The following is an 18,369-nucleotide window of genomic DNA, read 5'->3' as shown; positions in this document are numbered from 1 at the left end:
TGGCCCTTTTTTGTGTTAAGAACCTTCATTTTATAAGTATATTTTGTAATGCAGTTTAAATTCTAGATATTCAATGCTTGCATACATCTTAGCGTATGCAGAGTGCTGCTGAACTCTTTTGTTAGTGTGGTGGATGGAGGAGGAGAGCAGAGCTATGTGTTATTATTATGTAGCACCCCGAGGACTCGGCTGCTACAGGGGTATTGCACCTCAAACCAGAGGTGTGGTATTCCACTCCCGGGTAAGGATGGAGTGTGGGACTGAGCTCAGATTGCTGCATGCACTACACTCATCCCATTTCCGGGGGACAGAACTACGGTACTCCCACCAGTTAGATGTGCAGGTACGACAGCGTCTGTCCCTGGCTGGAGTGGGAGGGGGGGAGGAACATCCCAGTAGTGTAGGGGCAGATAGGGGAGGGACTCTGGGCATAGAGGTAGGAGCCCATTGGGTGCTAGTCACCTGGGCTCACACATAGCGGGAGTATAAGAGGTGGGCACCATCTTGAGACAGGGTCTGTTCTGAGAGAGAGTTCAGCCAGGAGGGCTGACAGGGAGCTGTGGCTCCGGCTGGGCCCAGCTCCAGGGCCAGGCCTGTAGTGGAGAGAAGGAGGAAGAGAGGCCCAGAGACACAAGACAAAAGGGAACCCTGAGATCCGAGAAGTAAACCAGAAGGGTGAAGGGTTGGCAGAAAAGGGTACCAGATCCCAAACTGGCAGAGGCTAATCATCCTTAGCCAGGAACCGGAGGTCGTGGACAAGTTTTGGCGCGACCCCTCACCATATCCACCAGGAAGGCAGACCACGCATAGGGTCAGGGAAGCCGGGAAAGGTTTCGCCACCAAAAGACCCGAGGGAGCCGGACATAGGTGGGTCCCTGGTGAGGACGGCCTGTAGGAAGGAAGAGAGGGGAGCTCAGGACCACGCTCTGGAACTGCCTGGGGGTTGGCCGAGTCCCGCACCTGGTGGACGCAGCACGGCTCGGGTGGTCACTGCTGGCCGAAGTGACCGGAGCAACACCTGTGAGTAAAAGCCTTGAAACTGCACCACACGTCTCTGAGCTTCCTTGCTGCACCATCACCACCACTGTCATCCACATCTGCTGCCCTGAGGCCATACCCCTTCCGTTGGGGGTTATACCATCCACGCTGCACATCCGTACCACCGGCCTCAGTGGACTGTCCTGCAGCGGCGGCTTCATAGCCGCATTCAACGGGTGGCGTAGTCGAACATTCTAACATCTACTGCTAAAGACTGCCGCTCAGTTTGACTCCCTGGGCACGGACCGGGTCACCGCCACGTGACTACTACTCCCATCGGATCCGGCTCCGGGTAAGCCCCCGTGCGCACGATGCCGCACGACACAGCAGGCCCAGGGGCGCGTCAACTTTGGCGTAGTCGGCAGGATTTCGTGCCCGCAACTACCGGGTACTGCGTGCCTGAAGAAAAGCTTATATGTACCGTAAGAAGAAGTCTCCCGCCAATTCCAGAGGGTCCCCGCCATCGGACGCCATCTCGGGTCGTTTCCCGCTGCTTGCCCGCCATCTGCAGCCTTTTCCCGCCATCCACGGAGTTTCCCGCCATTAGGAGACGATTCCCGCCATCTGAGACGATTTCCCGCCCTGGCAGAGCGGACGCCATTATGGGCGTGCCAGAGGGTGGCAAGAGACCACCTCCCATCGTGGGCCTGGTCCCAGAAGAGCGCCAAAAACGGAGACCGCCCCCACCAGCAGAGACTGCAATGATAGAAATGTCCATCAGAGCGAGGGGTCTGCCCCTGGAACTGACAATCACCAAGTGGCCCCGGGACCACCCTCAGTATGGGCGGATCAAGAACAAAAGAGAGAGGATGGGTGCAGCCTGGAGGAGTCTGGAAAGATCGCACCCGGAGATGGAGGGAGAGTCAGGCAGCACCGACCCTCTGGTCAGGAGCCTGTTGCAGGCCGCCACCCCAGAAGGCCTGGTGGAGATCCTGGCACAGCTCCCCAAAGATTGGGAGCATGCACAGACCGCGCTGGAGGGCTTGACTCGGAAGATGGCCCGAGTGCAGCAAGAAGTGCTGGCCGAGTGGAGCAGAGAAATGGCCCTGCAGGCTGGAACCCGCCAGCAAAGGACGCCACCCGGGACGAGGAGTCTGTCTGCCTCTGAGGATGGTGCAGGAGGGACGAAGGCCGGAGACGACGCCGTGGAAGGAGCTGAAGAGATGGAAGCAGGTAAAGGGGACGTCACCACCCCAGGCCTAGTAGCCGTGAGCCTGCCCCAGCTCCCCGTTGCAGAGCCCAAAATCCCCCTTACCGAGCCCGTTGCTGCACCGCCACCGCTCCAAACTAGGCCTCAAGCGGCAGGAGCCGCGGCCACGCCCCTTGTGACGTCACGCGCCTTAATCCAGAGCACGGCCAAGCAGGAAACGCCACCGGCCTGGTCGCAAGGCCGAGTACCCCCGGGCGCCGCCGTATCCACAGTGCCCTTCACCTTTAGAGTGGCACCGGCCTGGTCGCAAGGCCTGGTGAATCCGGGCGCCGCTACCACCACCGCGCCCTCGACCTCCACAGTGCTGCCCTTAGGTGAAGACCTGTTCGCACAGCATACTTGCCCGGATGGGCAGCCCTTTGAATGGCCACCGGAGTACCTCAGTCCCCGACTCCGGAAGGAAAGGCCCCTGTGTGAGCCCCTGATCCCGGCTCCGGCGCCCGCCAAGATCACCCCACTCGCGTTGGAGGAGGCGCAGTTCGCATGGGACCCCACCGGTGAAAACCTCATGGGGTTCACCCAAGAGACCCGGGCGGCCGCAGCCCAGCATGCGGAGTGCTGCCGACAACAACTAGAGGTCTTCAACAAAGAACGGCGAGAGAGGCGGGTCCGCGAGGAGCGGCTGCAGGTCCAAAGTGCGGATCAGAAAAGCCGGACCCGGCGAAACCCCCGTGCAGCCCACGGTCCCCGCGCCACCGGGACTGTAATCAAGTTCCAACTGGAGCACGGTTGGGGCTTTATCAGGGATCACAGAACCCCCGGCGACGTCTTTGTTACCCGCAGGGATGTCGAGTCCCATCTGCCAGAGGGACACCGTGGACGTGACCTTTACCTGGGTGACGAGGTCACCTTCACCCGGCATCAGTGTGCAAAAGGACCATACGCCCTTCATGTGCACCTGCTGACGGAGGAAGAGCTGCGGTATGAGGAGGAACAAGAGGACCCGGAGGGGTCTGAAGACTATCCTCAGGAGGAGCCAAGGAGAAGACACTGCTACTGAAGGGAAGTAGCCCAAATAAAGTACTGTAAATAGTTACCCGTAAGGGTACTTGTCATACTGCTAATTAAAGTGTGTTCCCCGTTGGGACTAGTGTGAATTGTTCCCCGTGTGCCCCTATCCCCACAGGCTGAGGACTGTGAGCAGCCATTCCCTATCCCCACAGGCTGAGGACTGTGAGCAGCCATTCCTTATCCCCACAGGCTGAGGACTGTGAGCAGCCATCCCTTATCCCCACTGGCCGAGGACTGAGAGCGGCCATATCCTGTAAATAGTTGCGCTTTTTCAGGCGCCCCTTTTGGTTTTATAAAGAACTGTTTTTCTCTAGTGACTGTTGCACTTTACCCGGTCACAAGTTGCACCGTGGCCGGAAGAACAAGAACATTTTATATAAAAGAGTTTTATATAATATAAGAAGTTACCCGTAACGTTATATTTTCTGATAATGTTTTTTATAATGTTTTATATGTTAGTGTGTACTTTAAAAATTTTGTATGTCTAAATGTCTTTACTCTTTTCCAGCCCGAGGACGTGCTGTGGTTTACCAGGGGGGAATGTAGCACCCCGAGGACTCGGCTGCTACAGGGGTATTGCACCTCAAACCAGAGGTGTGGTATTCCACTCCCGGGTAAGGATGGAGTGTGGGACTGAGCTCAGATTGCTGCATGCACTACACTCATCCCATTTCCGGGGGACAGAACTACGGTACTCCCACCAGTTAGATGTGCAGGTACGACAGCGTCTGTCCCTGGCTGGAGTGGGAGGGGGGGAGGAACATCCCAGTAGTGTAGGGGCAGATAGGGGAGGGACTCTGGGCATAGAGGTAGGAGCCCATTGGGTGCTAGTCACCTGGGCTCACACATAGCGGGAGTATAAGAGGTGGGCACCATCTTGAGACAGGGTCTGTTCTGAGAGAGAGTTCAGCCAGGAGGGCTGACAGGGAGCTGTGGCTCCGGCTGGGCCCAGCTCCAGGGCCAGGCCTGTAGTGGAGAGAAGGAGGAAGAGAGGCCCAGAGACACAAGACAAAAGGGAACCCTGAGATCCGAGAAGTAAACCAGAAGGGTGAAGGGTTGGCAGAAAAGGGTACCGGATCCCAAACTGGCAGAGGCTAATCATCCTTAGCCAGGAACCGGAGGTCGTGGACAAGTTTTGGCGCGACCCCTCACCATATCCACCAGGAAGGCAGACCACGCATAGGGTCAGGGAAGCCGGGAAAGGTTTCGCCACCAAAAGACCCGAGGGAGCCGGACATAGGTGGGTCCCTGGTGAGGACGGCCTGTAGGAAGGAAGAGAGGGGAGCTCAGGACCACGCTCTGGAACTGCCTGGGGGTTGGCCGAGTCCCGCACCTGGTGGACGCAGCACGGCTCGGGTGGTCACTGCTGGCCGAAGTGACCGGAGCAACACCTGTGAGTAAAAGCCTTGAAACTGCACCACACGTCTCTGAGCTTCCTTGCTGCACCATCACCACCACTGTCATCCACATCTGCTGCCCTGAGGCCATACCCCTTCCGTTGGGGGTTATACCATCCACGCTGCACATCCGTACCACCGGCCTCAGTGGACTGTCCTGCAGCGGCGGCTTCATAGCCGCATTCAACGGGTGGCGTAGTCGAACATTCTAACATCTACTGCTAAAGACTGCCGCTCAGTTTGACTCCCTGGGCACGGACCGGGTCACCGCCACGAGACTACTACTCCCATCGGATCCGGCTCCGGGTAAGCCCCCGTGCGCGCGATGCCGCACGACACAGCAGGCCCAGGGGCGCGTCAATTACATACACCACTATTCATCTAGGTAGCTCTACTCACTTTCTGACACTTATAATCACAGATAATGCAGAGCGGTGTATTTAATGACAGACAGCTCTGCTCTCCTCCCCCTGCACTTGTAATCACAGTAGGTGTCATGGGAGGAGAGCAAAGCTGTGTTTCATTACATACACCTTACAATTATAATTGGAAGGAAAACAGATCTGGATCTGTGTGTCTTTGATAGATGTAGAGTGGTGTATATAATGACACCTAGCTCTGCTCTACCACCTCCCCCCACGCTATCAGTGCTGTGAGATAAGAGCTGCAGACTGTCACACACATTGCTCTGGATATATGCTAGGCACTGGGCAGTATTCACTGACTGGGATAAATGCAGAGCAATGCATATACTGACACACAGCTTTTCTCTCCTCCTTGCACTTTTAATCACAATCTTACATTTAAAGGGGTTTTTCCCATGAACAAAGTACATTTTAATTAATAGATCTTGGAATAAAAATAAGTTCTACAATTGGATGTGTTAAAAAATGTTCCTGTGCTGAGATAATCTTATGTTTACCTGCTGTGTACTGTGTGATGAATGTGTCTCACTGTGCAGGAAAATGGTCTGATCATACCACAGCTCCTGGGCAGCAAAAGAGTATACTGACATTAAAGCAGGGAATCACAGCTGATTGTTTCTGTGAGGTAAAACATCTCACTTCCTGTTTTTAAGTCATGTTTTACATCAAAGAAAGAATCAGCTGTGATCCCCTGCTGTAATGTCTGTATACTCTTTTTCTTTCTCAGCTGCCCAGTGTTATGATCTGCAACATAAACTAAGGAAAGATAGGGGAAAGCTGTCCCTACAGTAAGACTAAGCTGAATCCTTACGATGTAGCGGGCTGCCTGTTCTTTGTGAACAGACCCGCCTTAGTCCTCGGCTAGTCTGAACGAAGACCTATAGAATTATTGGAGGGGTCCCTAAATGAACTAAGGACTGGGACAAAAATGGGACACCCCCTAAACAGAAGTTGTTGCAGAGCACAAAAGACAAACTGACAAAAAGTACTAGAGGTCCCAGAGGACCAAGCGAACTAGACAGAGATAGGCACCGAAGCACCTGGCTAGAGAGACAGTCAAACAACACTGAAGTCCAGCAAGGCCAGAAGGGCGGAGCTGGAATATATAGGCAGATGGTCACTTGACCGCAAAACACAAGAGAGAAAAAACAAACAGGAGGGTTCTAACAGTACCCCCTCTTTTATGAGGATCCTCCGGATCCTCCAGGCCCAGGCCTATCCGGAAACCTCCTGTGGAAAGCTTTAACAAGCCTAGGAGCAGAGACATCACCCGTCCTTACCCAGGAGTTGTCTTCGGGACCGAAACCCTTCCAGGAGACAAGATACTGTAATCTCCCTCTATGCCATCTAGAATTCAAGATACGCGAAATTTCATATTTGCCGTCTTCCACCTCAGGAAGAACTGTGACAGTGGCGTCCCTATCAGATACGTCAGCCTTTTTCAACAAGGAAACATGAAACACAGGATTAATCTTCCAGGAAGTAGGGACATCCAACCTAACAGCAGATGGGTTAACAAACTAAAGCACTTTAAATGGACCCGCAAACTTAGGACCCAGTTTTTCAGAGGGAATCCTCAACCGCAGGTTCTTCGAGGACAACCAAACCATGTCACCCACAGTAAACAAAACCTCTTTACGTTTCCTGTCAAAATATTTCTTGGACTTTTTGTTAGCCTCTTGAAGGTTACAACGTACTTTAGTCCAAACTCTCTCCAAATCACTGGAAAAATTCTCCTCCTCCGGCACCTCCGACCCCAATTTGGAAAACGAACCAAAAACGGATGTCTCCCAGTACAACAAAAAAAAGGAGAACACCCAGCAGAGGAGGATGTATGATTGTTAAGAGCAAATTCTGCGAGAGGCAGAAACTCCGACCACACCTCTTGATTGTCCGCCACAAAACAACGCAAAAACTGTTCAACATCCTGGTTCTTTCTTACAGTCTGTCCATTAGACTCAGGATGATAACCAGACGAAAATGACAAATGGACTCCCAACCTGTCACAAAAAGCACACAAAAAGCGAGCCACAAACTGAGGTCCTCTATCAGAAACAATATCCGTGGGAACGCCATGGAGCTTGACAATCTAGTTAAACAAACGCCTTAGCGAGTGTCTTGGCGCAGGGCAACTTTAATGAATGGAACCAAATGACACATCTTACTAAAACGGTCCACGACCACCCAGATGACAGTAAAACCCTCGGACACAGGAAGATCAGTAATAAAATCCATAGTGAGATGCGTCCAAGGCGCACTAGGAACCTCCAGAGGGCAAAGCAACCCCGCAGCAGGAGTATGTGAAGCCTTTGACCTAGCGCACACAGTACACTGACGCACCCACTTGATGACTGCTTTCTGCCATCCAGGCCACCAAAAACTGCGACTGATCAGTCTCTTAGTCTCCGAAATTCCTGGATGACTTGCCAACAGAGACTCATGACACTCCACAAACAAATCTCTCCTAATGGCTCTAGGCACGAACAACCCCCCATGGGGAGTGTTAGATGGAGCATCATCTTGAGCTTTCAGAATCCCATTCTCCAAAACGGAGTCCAAAGCCGCCACCACAACTCCTTTCTGTAAAATGCTCTCCTCCTCCTCGGCACCGACCGTAGGAGAGAAGCTGTGAGATAAAGCATCGGCTTTAACATTCTTAGTACTAGGGATATAGGTAACAGAAAAATGAAACCGAGAAAAAAAGTGCCCACCTAGCTTGACGGGCATTCAAGCGCTTGGCAGCATCCAGATAGATCAAATTCTTATGATCTGTGAAAACCTGAATAGGAAATCTAGCGCCTTCCAAAAAATGACGCCAATGTTCAAACGCGAGTTTAATAGCCAGCAACTCCCGATTTCCAACATCATAATTCAGTTCGGTTTTCGAAATTTTTTTCGAAAAGAAGGCACAAGGATGTACTCCACCCTTATTCTCCAGAGACAACCTCGACCAAAAAAGGCTTGGTCTCATCAGGCTGAATAAGGATAGGGGCAGAACTGAACCTCTCTTTGAGATAGTCAAACGCTTCAATGGCCTCAGTAGTCCACTGGGCCGTATTCGCACCTTTCCTGGTGAGATCGGTTAGAGGTTTAACAATTACAGAAAAATTCTTAATGAATTTCCTGTAATAATTGGCAAAACCCAAAAATCTCTGTATATATTTCAAACCAATAGGCCTAGGCCATTCCTGCACAGCCTGAACCTTCACAGGGTCCATCTCAAAGCCCTCGCTGGAGACAATGTAGCCCAAAAAACTAATTTTCTGCACAGCGAACTCACATTTCTCCAGTTTAGCAAAGAGTGAATTATCACCCAATAACTGCAAAACTTCACGTACACTCTGCCAATGGGACTCCAGATCTGGTGAATGAATCAAAATGTCATCCAAATACACAACCACATTCTTACCAATCAGATGTTTCAGGATGTCATTAATAAGGTTCTGAAAAAATGCAGGTGCATTGGTAAGACCAAAAGGCATCACCAGATTCTCAAAATGACCTACCGGAGTGTTAAAAGCAGTTTTCCATTCATCACCCTCCTTCACACGTAACAAATTGTATGCCCCCCGGAGATCAATTTTGGAGAACCACTTGGCCCCCACTAACTGGTTAAACAAGTCAGGAATTAACGGTAATGGGTAGGAATTGCATACGGTAATCTTATTAATTTCACGAAAATCCAGACATGGACGTAAACTGCCGTCCTTTTTTTTAACAAAGAAGAATCCAACTGCCACAGGCGACTTAGAAGGTCTAATGTGACCAGCAGCCAGGCTAGTCTCTATGTACTCCTCCAAAGCCTTTCTTTCAGGGATAGTCAGATAAACAAGCGACTTTTGGGAAGAGTAGCTCCAGGAACAAACTCAATGGCGCAACCATAATCCCTATGAGGAGGTAAAACTTGCGACTCCTCCTCCAAAAAAACCCTCCAAAAATCTTGAATAGGTACAGGTATTTCCCTTTTTCCACAGCCGCAATGCGACCATTACAACATTTATCATAGCACTTCGGACTCCAAGACTTAATCACATTAGTAGACCAGTTCAATAAAGGATTGTGCAGTTTTAACCAAGGCAATCCTAGAACAACTGGAGAGGGCAAATTATCCAAAACAACCAAGTCCAAAATTTCTTGGTGAACTCCATTGATAGTGAGGGAAAATGCAGCAGTCTTGTGAGTAATACATTTCAAAGGAGTGTTATCAATTGCAACCACAGAAATAGGTGATGACAAAGGTTTGGATTTCAATTTAAGGTTTTCCAAAAACCCTTTATCAATCACATTAAGAGTTGAACCACAATCCACAAATACCTGAAATTCAATCAAATCTCCCTGCCGAGTAGTACTCCCAGAAAGAAATACTCCTGCAGAGCGTAAACAAGCTATACGGGCGTAACTGACCTTTTTTTTTTCTTTACTTAAACGACGCTCACAATACTTAATCAAATGATCAGCCTTACCACAATAAAGACATAAACCCTCGGCGAATGTCCGGTCTCTTTCCTGAGAGCGGAGTGACATTGCCCCACCTCCATTGGTTCTCCGCTGTCAGAGCAGATTTTCTGGGAACTAGGACCTGACGTTACAGGAGTTTTTACATCATTCACCCTGGACCTCAGTCTCCTGTCCACACGAACAGTTAACTGCATAGCTTCCTGCAGAGTCTCAGGTGCAGGGAATGCAATTAGCAAATCCTTAACCCTTTCACTCAGACCAGCAAGAAATAAACATCTCAGCGCAGAATCATTCCATTTAACTTCTGAGGCCCATCTCCTGAAGTGTGTGCAATAATTTTCAACATCATCAGACCCCTGATTCAAACGTCTAAGTTCTGATTCAGCAGATGAGATTCGATCAGGATCGTCATTTAATAGCCTCATAGCAGAAAAAATTCTTCAACAGAACGTAAACACGGATCATTAGGCTGGAGAGAAAAGGCCCAACCCTGTGGTTCTTTGCGCAAAAGTGACATAATAAAACAATGCGCTGTGATTCATTCCCAGAGGATCTTGGTCTCAAACAAAAATATAACAAACAAGCATTTTTAAAGGAAAAAAAATCTTGCTGTTTACCATAAAAAACATCAGGCAGTCCTACCTTGGGTTCGACAAAATGCGCTCCAGGACAGCTACTCACGTGTTGCTGAAGCTCGGCCACCTCCAGAGACAATCCCTGCAGGCGTTGAGCAAACTCCTGGACGGAAGCCATACTGATCCCCGAATTTCTTTCCTTTTAGTTTTTTTTTGGGCTGGACTTACTGTTATGATCTGCAACATAAACTAAGGAAAGATAGGGGAAAGCTGTTCCTACAGTAAGACTAAGCTAAATCCCTACGATGTAGCAGGCTGCCTGTTCCTTGTGAACAGACCCGCCTTAGTCCTCGGCTAGTCTGAACGAAGACCTATAGAATTAAGGGAGGGGTCCCTAAATGAACTAAGGACTGGGACAAAAATGGGACACCCCCTAAACAGAAGTTGTTGCAGAGCACAAAAGACAAACTGACAAAAAGTACTAGAGGTCCCAGAGGACCAAGCGAACTAGACAGAGATAGGCACCAAAGCACCTGGCTAGAGAGACAGTCAAACAACACTGAAGTCCAGCAAGGCCAGAAGGGTGGAGCTGGAATATATAGGCAGATGGTCACGTGACCGCAAAACACAAGATAGAAAAAACTAACAGGAGGGTTCTAACACCCAGGAGCTCTGGTATGATCAGACCATGTTCCTGCATGGTCAGACGGAGCCATTACACAGTACACAGCTGATCTAATCAGCTGTCATGCGCCTCTAACAGCCTTCCCCCGGCTGTTAACATGTTAAATGTCACTGTCAATCTCTGACAGCGGAATTTAACACATGCTCGTCACAAGTACTACCCATTGGCACCCCTGTCATTTGATTGCAGGTCGCCGATGGGTTGTCATGACAGCCAGGGGTCTCCAGAAGACCCCCTTGCCTGTTATTTTAAATCTCTGAACGACGGGCTGTGGCCGGTATTCAGAGGAAATCATGATTTATGCTACACTTAGTAGTGCTGAAGCCCTGCTATGTGTAGCACAGGCTATCGGATGATCACACCTTCAAGTCTCCTAAGGAATTGAAGCCAAACATTTATCGGAAGATCAACAACTGTGTGGGTGCCTGTTTATGTCCATCCATTTTAATTTTGTGTTCCAGGAAATTATAAAAACAAATATGGGTGAAAATGGATGGACATAAAGAGGTACCCACACAGTTGTAGATCTTCCGATAAATGTGTTCTTGGCAATAACTTTATTATATCTAGCAAAATACAAATGTGAACCGAGTGAGTCAGAGAGCGAGAGAGGAACATGTTTAATGTGAATTTCTGCAGCAGGAGATGTTACATAAACAGTATAGGGCCGGGATAAATAGTGCCTGTGACTTGCAGTTTCACTGTGCGCCGCCAAGTCTACAAGCGTGCCCATTGCAGGGATTCCTTACATTACTAGCAAGTGATCTAAACTCCGGAAGAGAGAGCCAGGGCCTGATTAAGAACAGGAATGCTGTGTAATTAGAGCAGATAACACTACATTTGTTATTAGACAAAGCACACTGAGCCCAGGAAATTATAAAAGTTTGAAATGCTCAGACTGCAGACACTTTTCATGACATGACATTTCCTGCTTTCTCCACGCCACAGCCAACATTTCACAAGTCCGGCTCTTCAAAACCAGATGACACCTCCAGAAAGATATTTCGGTCTGGCCAGCGGCACATGACGGGAAGTGAGCTCCAGAGAGAGGTCCTAAAACATTATGGATCATCTGCATTTGACGCAATGATGGAAAGTTACTCTAAAGGTGGGAACATATTGTGGCATCACAAAATAAAGCGTTAAAAATAAGAAGTTGAACAAACTTAACTAGTACAAGTCCAGGCTATTTTCCCTTGTTAAGAGGCACAATTTGTTTTGTTTTTTTATTCCGTACATGCGATTTTAAGAGTGCTAACATTTTTTCTTGTATGGATATTCATATAATTTACCCCCTTTTTTCATAATATGTGAGGCCAAATTTTTATGAAATTTTCATATTCTTTTTTTTTCTCCAAATATCATGGGAGAATATATAGAAAAAAAGTAAATATATGCCTATTTTACACTTTTTTTTCATTTATTTATTTTTTTACTACCACAAAGAATCACTAAAATACAATTTAAAGTCGTGTTACACTTTCCGTAGCAATTAATTTTATTTAACGGACATGTGTTTTTGTTATTCTATGGGTGTGGGGCTAGAAACGGTAATTCAGACTGGAGGAATCTTTCTTTTCTTTTTTTGTTGTATTTATTTATTTTATTTTTTGCTTTTTTTTAAATTATTTATTATTTCAGTTATTTCTTACATTGTGCTCCCCATAAGGTTATAAAAGACCTTTGGGTGGCATTTCAACATTTATATACATTTTTATTATTGCTGAGTTCCTCTTTAACTGGGGCTGGCATATTGGCCCCAATTACAGGGTCAATTCCTCCTTCTGCCAGCACTGCAGAGGTGAACTCCTGTCTTCTAGGATCTGGCAGGTCCTGCTCCTTCTCATAGCTCAGTTACCACATAACTGCTGGGTCTGGAGGAAGAAGTGCTATTAGCATTTTCTATACTTTATACACAGCACTTGAGTTTACAATGTTTAGGAAGGCAGAGGTGGTAATAAATCATTCAAACTTTTCTATGGGTAGTCCAGTAATGTCTGATAGCAGGCTTCGCACTCCTGCAGCTTATTGATCTCCGTTCAGCTGATAATTCTACAATGATGTTCTAAAAATGTCATTACAAGTTATATGTGAACCGCACTTGACTATTAAACTTGCTGGACAGTCTACAAGCAGTTAATATATGCTGTGGAAATGAGGACATCAATGTACATATGGTAAAAACATATTCCTAAATGCACATTTGTAAAAATAATTAAAAAGTTGCCAACCCCTTTAATGGAATTCCCCAACGGCATATTTAGAACGTATGAACATAGTAACATAGTAACATAGTTTGTAAAGCCGAATAAAGACTTGCGTCCATCAAGTTCGACCTGTTAGTTCTGTAATTGCTAAAGTTGATCCAGAGGAGGGCAAAAACCCCAAATGATTTAGCCAATCTTCACCTGAGGAAAAATTCCCTCCCGACTCTGAAACCAGCAGTCAGAATAAATCCCTGTATCAACCTACTATTTTATTTTATTTTTAAGTATATGCTGAAATCTGCCTGGTATCTAGAAATGCATCCAGTCCCGGCTTGAACTGGTGTAGTGAATCCGACATTACCGTCTCCTCACTCAGTGAATTCCATATTCTCACTGCTCTTACCGTAAAGAACCCCTTCCTATGCTGGTGCTGAAACCTTTTCTCTTCCAGTCTTAGTGAATGCCCTCTTGTTACCGTAATATCCCTCCTTTTGAACAAATCCCTGGCAAGATCTCTATTCTGTCCCCTAACATATTTGTACACATTTATTATGTCCCCCCTCAATCTTCTCTTTTCCAGGCTGAATAGTCCTAGTTTTGCCAACCTCTCTGGGTATTGTAGTCCCTCCATTCCCTTTATTAATTTTGTTGCCCTCCTTTGTACCTTTTCAAGCTCATTTATATCCTTTCTATATATTGGGGCCCATAACTGAGCACAGTATTCCAAGTGTGGTCTGACCAGTGCTTTGTACAGTGGAAGAACAATGTTCTCATCCTTTGCAGCTATACCTCTTCTGATACATCCCATTACCCTGTTTGCCCTTACAGCAGCGGCCTGACTTTGGGCACTCCAGTTTAGTTTGCTATCAATTAAGATGCCCAAGTCCTTCTCCATCTCTGAATTCCCCAATGATTTCCCATTCAGTGAGTACTGGTGACTTCCATTTTTCCTTCCCATATGTATGACCTTACATTTCTCCTCGTTAAACCTCATTTGCCATATAATGCTCCACCTTCCCAGCTTATCCAAATCCCTCTGTAGGTCTGCACTGTCCTCTTTTGTATTAATTGTTTTACATAACTTTGTGTCATCTGCAAATATTGATATTTTACTCTTTATCCCGTTGACTTTGTCGTTAATAAAGATATTAAATAACATTGGGCCTAGTACAGACCCCTGTGGTACCCCACTAGTGACACTTACCCAATCTGAGTTTATTCCATTTATAACCACCCTCTGTCTTCTATCCTTTAGCCAGTTAGCTACCCACTTGCAGACATTTTCCCCCAGCCCCATCATTCTCATTTTGTATACCAACCTATTATGTGGCACGCTATCGAACGCTTTTGAGAAGTTGAGATACACGACATCCACTGGTTCCCCCTGATCTACTCGAGAGCTAACCTCCTCGTAGAAGTCAATCAGGTTTGTTTGGCAGGAGCGATTCCTCATGAATCCATGTTGGTTCGGGATTAAAAGATTATTAGCATCAAGATGCTCCGTAATTGCCTCTTTAATGAAGCTTTCAAAAATTTTGCCCACAACGGACGTCAGACTCACCGGCCGATAGTTTCCGGCATCACTTTTTGCTCCCTTTTCGAATATTGGCACTACATTCGCCTGTCGCCAATCAAGTGGCACAGACCCAGTCTCAACAGAGTCCTTAAATATAAGATATAACGGTCTGTCTATCACATTACTTAGTTCCCTTAGTACCCGTGGGTGTATGCCATCAGGTCCTGGTGATTTGTTTATTTTAATGTTACTGAGGCGTTTCTGTACCCCAGCTTGGGTTAGATTTGTCATACTTAGTGGAGGATTAAGCTTGTCACTTCTCATTTCTCCTGTTAGTTCTATTTCCTTTGTGAAAGTTGTCGAAAAAAAATTATTTAATAGATTAGCTTTATCCTCATCTTTCTCTATGATTTTGCCTTCCTCACTTTTTATCGGTCCAATATTATCCGATTTAATCCTTTTACTATTTATATACGTAAAGAACAGTTTGGGATTTGATCTACTTTCCCTAGCAATACGTTTCTCTGTTTCCTCCTTCGCTACTTTTATTTGTTTTTTACAGGTTCTCATTTTTTCCTTGTAACACATTAGTGCCTCCTTACTGTTTTCCTGTTTTAATCTCTTGAATGCCTCTTTTTTGCTATTTAACGCCCCTTTTGCGTTCTTGTTCAACCATATTGGTTTCCTCTTATTTCTGGCCCTTTTATTCCCATACGGTATATACCTCTCGCACTGAGTATTCAGAATTCTTTTGAAGGTTTCCCATTTACTATTCGTATCCCTTTGATTAAGAACTTTGTCCCAGTCTTTAAGTTGAAGGTTTTCTTTCAGCTGATCAAACTTCGCCCTCCTAAAGTTTAATGTTTTTGTTGTTCCCTTATTGATAACCCTACTGAAGGGCATTTCGAAATTGATAATATTATGATCGCTATTACCTAGGTGCCCCCCTATCTGTACCTCAGTTATTCTATCAGGCCTATTAGTCAATATTAAGTCCAACACGGCCTTCCCTCTCGTTGGTTCCTGCACTAGTTGGGAGAGATAATTATCCTTAATATTTGTCAAGAACCTTTTTCCTTTCTGAGATCTACAGGTTTCTGTTTCCCAGTCAATATCCGGGTAGTTGAAATCCCCCATTACAATCACTTCATTATGTTTTGCTACTTTGTCTATTTGTCCTAATAGCAGATTCTCATTCTCCTCTGTTATATTTGGTGGCTTATAGCAGACCCCCAGTAATATTTTATTATTATTTTTAGTTCCCTCTATCTCTACCCACGAGGACTCGACCCCCTCTTCTCCCTCTCCTATATCTTCCCTTAGTCTGGGCTTTAGACATGACTTTACATATAAGCAGACTCCTCCGCCTTTCCCCTGTTTCCGGTCCCTTCTAAATAAACTATAATCTAATAAATTTACCGCCCAGTCGTAGCTATTGTAGCACCCTGAGGATTCGGCTGCTACAGGGGTATTACACCTCAAGCCAGAGGTGTGGTATTCCACTCCCGGGTAAGGATGGAGTGTGGGACTGAGCTCAGCAGGCTGCATGCACTACATACATCCCATTTCCGGGGGACAGAACTACGGTACTCCTACCAAGTAAATGTGCAGGTACGACAGCGTCTGTCCCTGGCTGGAGTGGGAGGGGGGTGGAACATCCCAGTAGTGTAGGGGCAGATAGGGGGAGTACTCTGGGTAAAGCTAGGAGCTCATTGGGTGCTAGTCACCTGGGCTCACACATAGAGGGAGTATATATGGTGGGCACCATCTTAGAATAGGGTTTTCTTTTAGCCTGAGGAGCAGAGCAGAGGAGCTCAGCCAGGAGGGCTGACAGGGAGCTGTGGCTCCGGCTGGGCCCAGCTCCAGAGCCAAGCCTGCAGAAGAGAGAGGAGTAAGAAGGACCCAGAGAGAAAGACAGAGGGAACCCTAAGAACCCAGAATCAGACCAAAAAGGGTGAAGGGTTGGCGGACACGGGTACCGGAACCCGAACTGGTGGAGGCCACTTATCCTCAGCCAGGAACCGGAGGTCGTGGTCAAGATTTGCCACGACCCTCACCAAATCCACCAGAAAGGCACACCAAGCATAGGGTCAGGGAACCCAGAGGAGGTTTGACCACTAAGAGACCCGAGGGAGCCGGCCAAAGGTGGATCCCTGGTGGGAATGGCCAGAGACAGAGAGGGAGAAGGGAGCTCAGGACCACGCTCCAGAACTGCCTGGGGGTTAGCCGAGTCCAGGACCTGGTGGACGCAGCACAGCTCGGGTGGTCACTCAAGGCCAGAGTGACTGAGAGAACAACCGTGAGTAAAAACCCTGAAACTGCACCTCAAGTCTCTGACTCTCCTTTCTACAACATAACTACACCCATCATCCACACCTGCTGTCCTGAGGCCATACCCCTCCCGTTGGGGGTTATACCATCACTGCTGCACATATACCACTGGCCTCAGCGGACTGCTCTGCAGCGGCGGCTTCAAAGCCGCACTCAACGGGTGGCGTAGTCGATCAAATTAACATCTACTGCCATAGACTGCCACTTCGTTTGACACCCTGGGCACGGACCGGGTCACCGCCACAAGGACTACTACCCCCATCGAGATCCGGCTCCGGGTATCCCTTGCACATGGCCCAGGGGGTGCGTCAACTTTGGCGTAGTCGGCAGGATTCCGTGCCCGCAACCACCGGGTACTGCGTGCCTGAAGAAAAGTTCACATTTACCTCAAAAAGAAGTCTCCCGCCAATTCCGGAGGGTCCCCGCCATCGGACGCCATCACGGGTCGTTTCCCGCCGGTTGCCCGCCATCTGCAGCTTTTTCCCGCCATCCACAGAGTTTCCCGCCACTGGGAGGCGATTCCCGCCATCTTGGACAATTTCCCGCCCTGGCAGAGCGGACGCCATTATGGGCGTGCCAGAGGGTGGTAAGAGACGACCTCCCATCGTGGGCCAGGACCAAGAATGGCGCCAAAAACGAAGACCGCCCCCACCAGCAGAGGCTGCGATGCTAGAGATGTCCATCAGCGTGGGGGGTCTGCCCCTGGAACTGACAATCACCAAGTTGCCCCAGGACCGCCCTCAATGGGGGCGGATACAGAACAAAAGAGCGAAGATGGGTGCAGCCTGGAGGAGTCTGGAGGAGCCGTACCCGGAGATGGAGGGAGAGGCAGGCAGCACCGACCCTGTGGTCAGGAGCCTGATGCAAGCCACCACCCCACAAGACCTGGTGGAGATCCTGGCACAGCTCCCCCGAGACCGGGAGCGTGCACAGACCGCGCTGGAGGGCCTCGCACGGAGGATGGCCCAGGTGCAGCGAGAAACGCTGACGGAATGGAGAAGGGAGATGGCCCAGCAGGCTGGAACCCGCCAGCGGAGCACACCACCCGCAACGAGGAGCACGCCTGCCCCTGAAGAGGATGCAGAAGGGACGGAGGCCGGAGACGACGCCGCAGAGGGAGCTGAAGAGACGGAGGCAAGTAAAGGGGACGTCACTACCCCAAGCCCAGCCACCGTAAGCCTACCCCCGCTCCCCGTCGCAGAGCCCGAAGTCCCACTGATCGTGCCCGTTGCCGCACCGCTACCGCTCCAGACTAGGCCTCAAGCAGGAGCCGCGGCCACGCCTCTTGTGACGTCACGCGCCTCGACCCCGAGCGCGGCCAAGCAGGAGACGCCACCGGCCTGGTCGCAGGGCCGAGTACCCCCGGGCGCCGCCGTCTTCACGGTGCCCTTTACCTTCAGGGTACCCCAAGCCTGGTCGCAAGGCCTAGCGATCCCGGGCGCCCCTGCCACCACCGCGCCCTCAACTTCCGCTGTGCCGCACCTGGGTGAGGACTTGTTTGCCCAGCACACTTGCC

The 18,369-nt window shown here is 48.8% G+C and overlaps 1 protein-coding gene across 3 annotated transcripts in view; it reads left to right on the top strand.

Moving 5' to 3' along the window:
- LOC141159937 (uncharacterized) overlaps positions 1-18,369 on the top strand; it is a 405,956-nt gene that overhangs the window by 246,645 nt on the left and 140,942 nt on the right. For all 3 annotated transcript variants that reach the window (XM_073645501.1, XM_073645499.1, XM_073645500.1), the window contains exon 3: positions 11,748-11,907. In XM_073645501.1, the coding sequence (XP_073501602.1) occupies positions 11,748-11,907 (160 nt within the window). The remainder of the gene's footprint in view (positions 1-11,747; positions 11,908-18,369) is intronic.

This window comes from Phyllobates terribilis, unplaced genomic scaffold (genome assembly GCF_046119375.1).
Source record: "Phyllobates terribilis strain yellow unplaced genomic scaffold, ASM4611937v1 Scaffold_1__5_contigs__length_1240528914, whole genome shotgun sequence".
NCBI classification, from domain to species: domain Eukaryota; kingdom Metazoa; phylum Chordata; class Amphibia; order Anura; family Dendrobatidae; genus Phyllobates; species Phyllobates terribilis.
The sequence above is the reverse complement of the archived record's forward strand: the minus strand, read 5'-3'. Positions and strand labels throughout refer to the sequence as shown.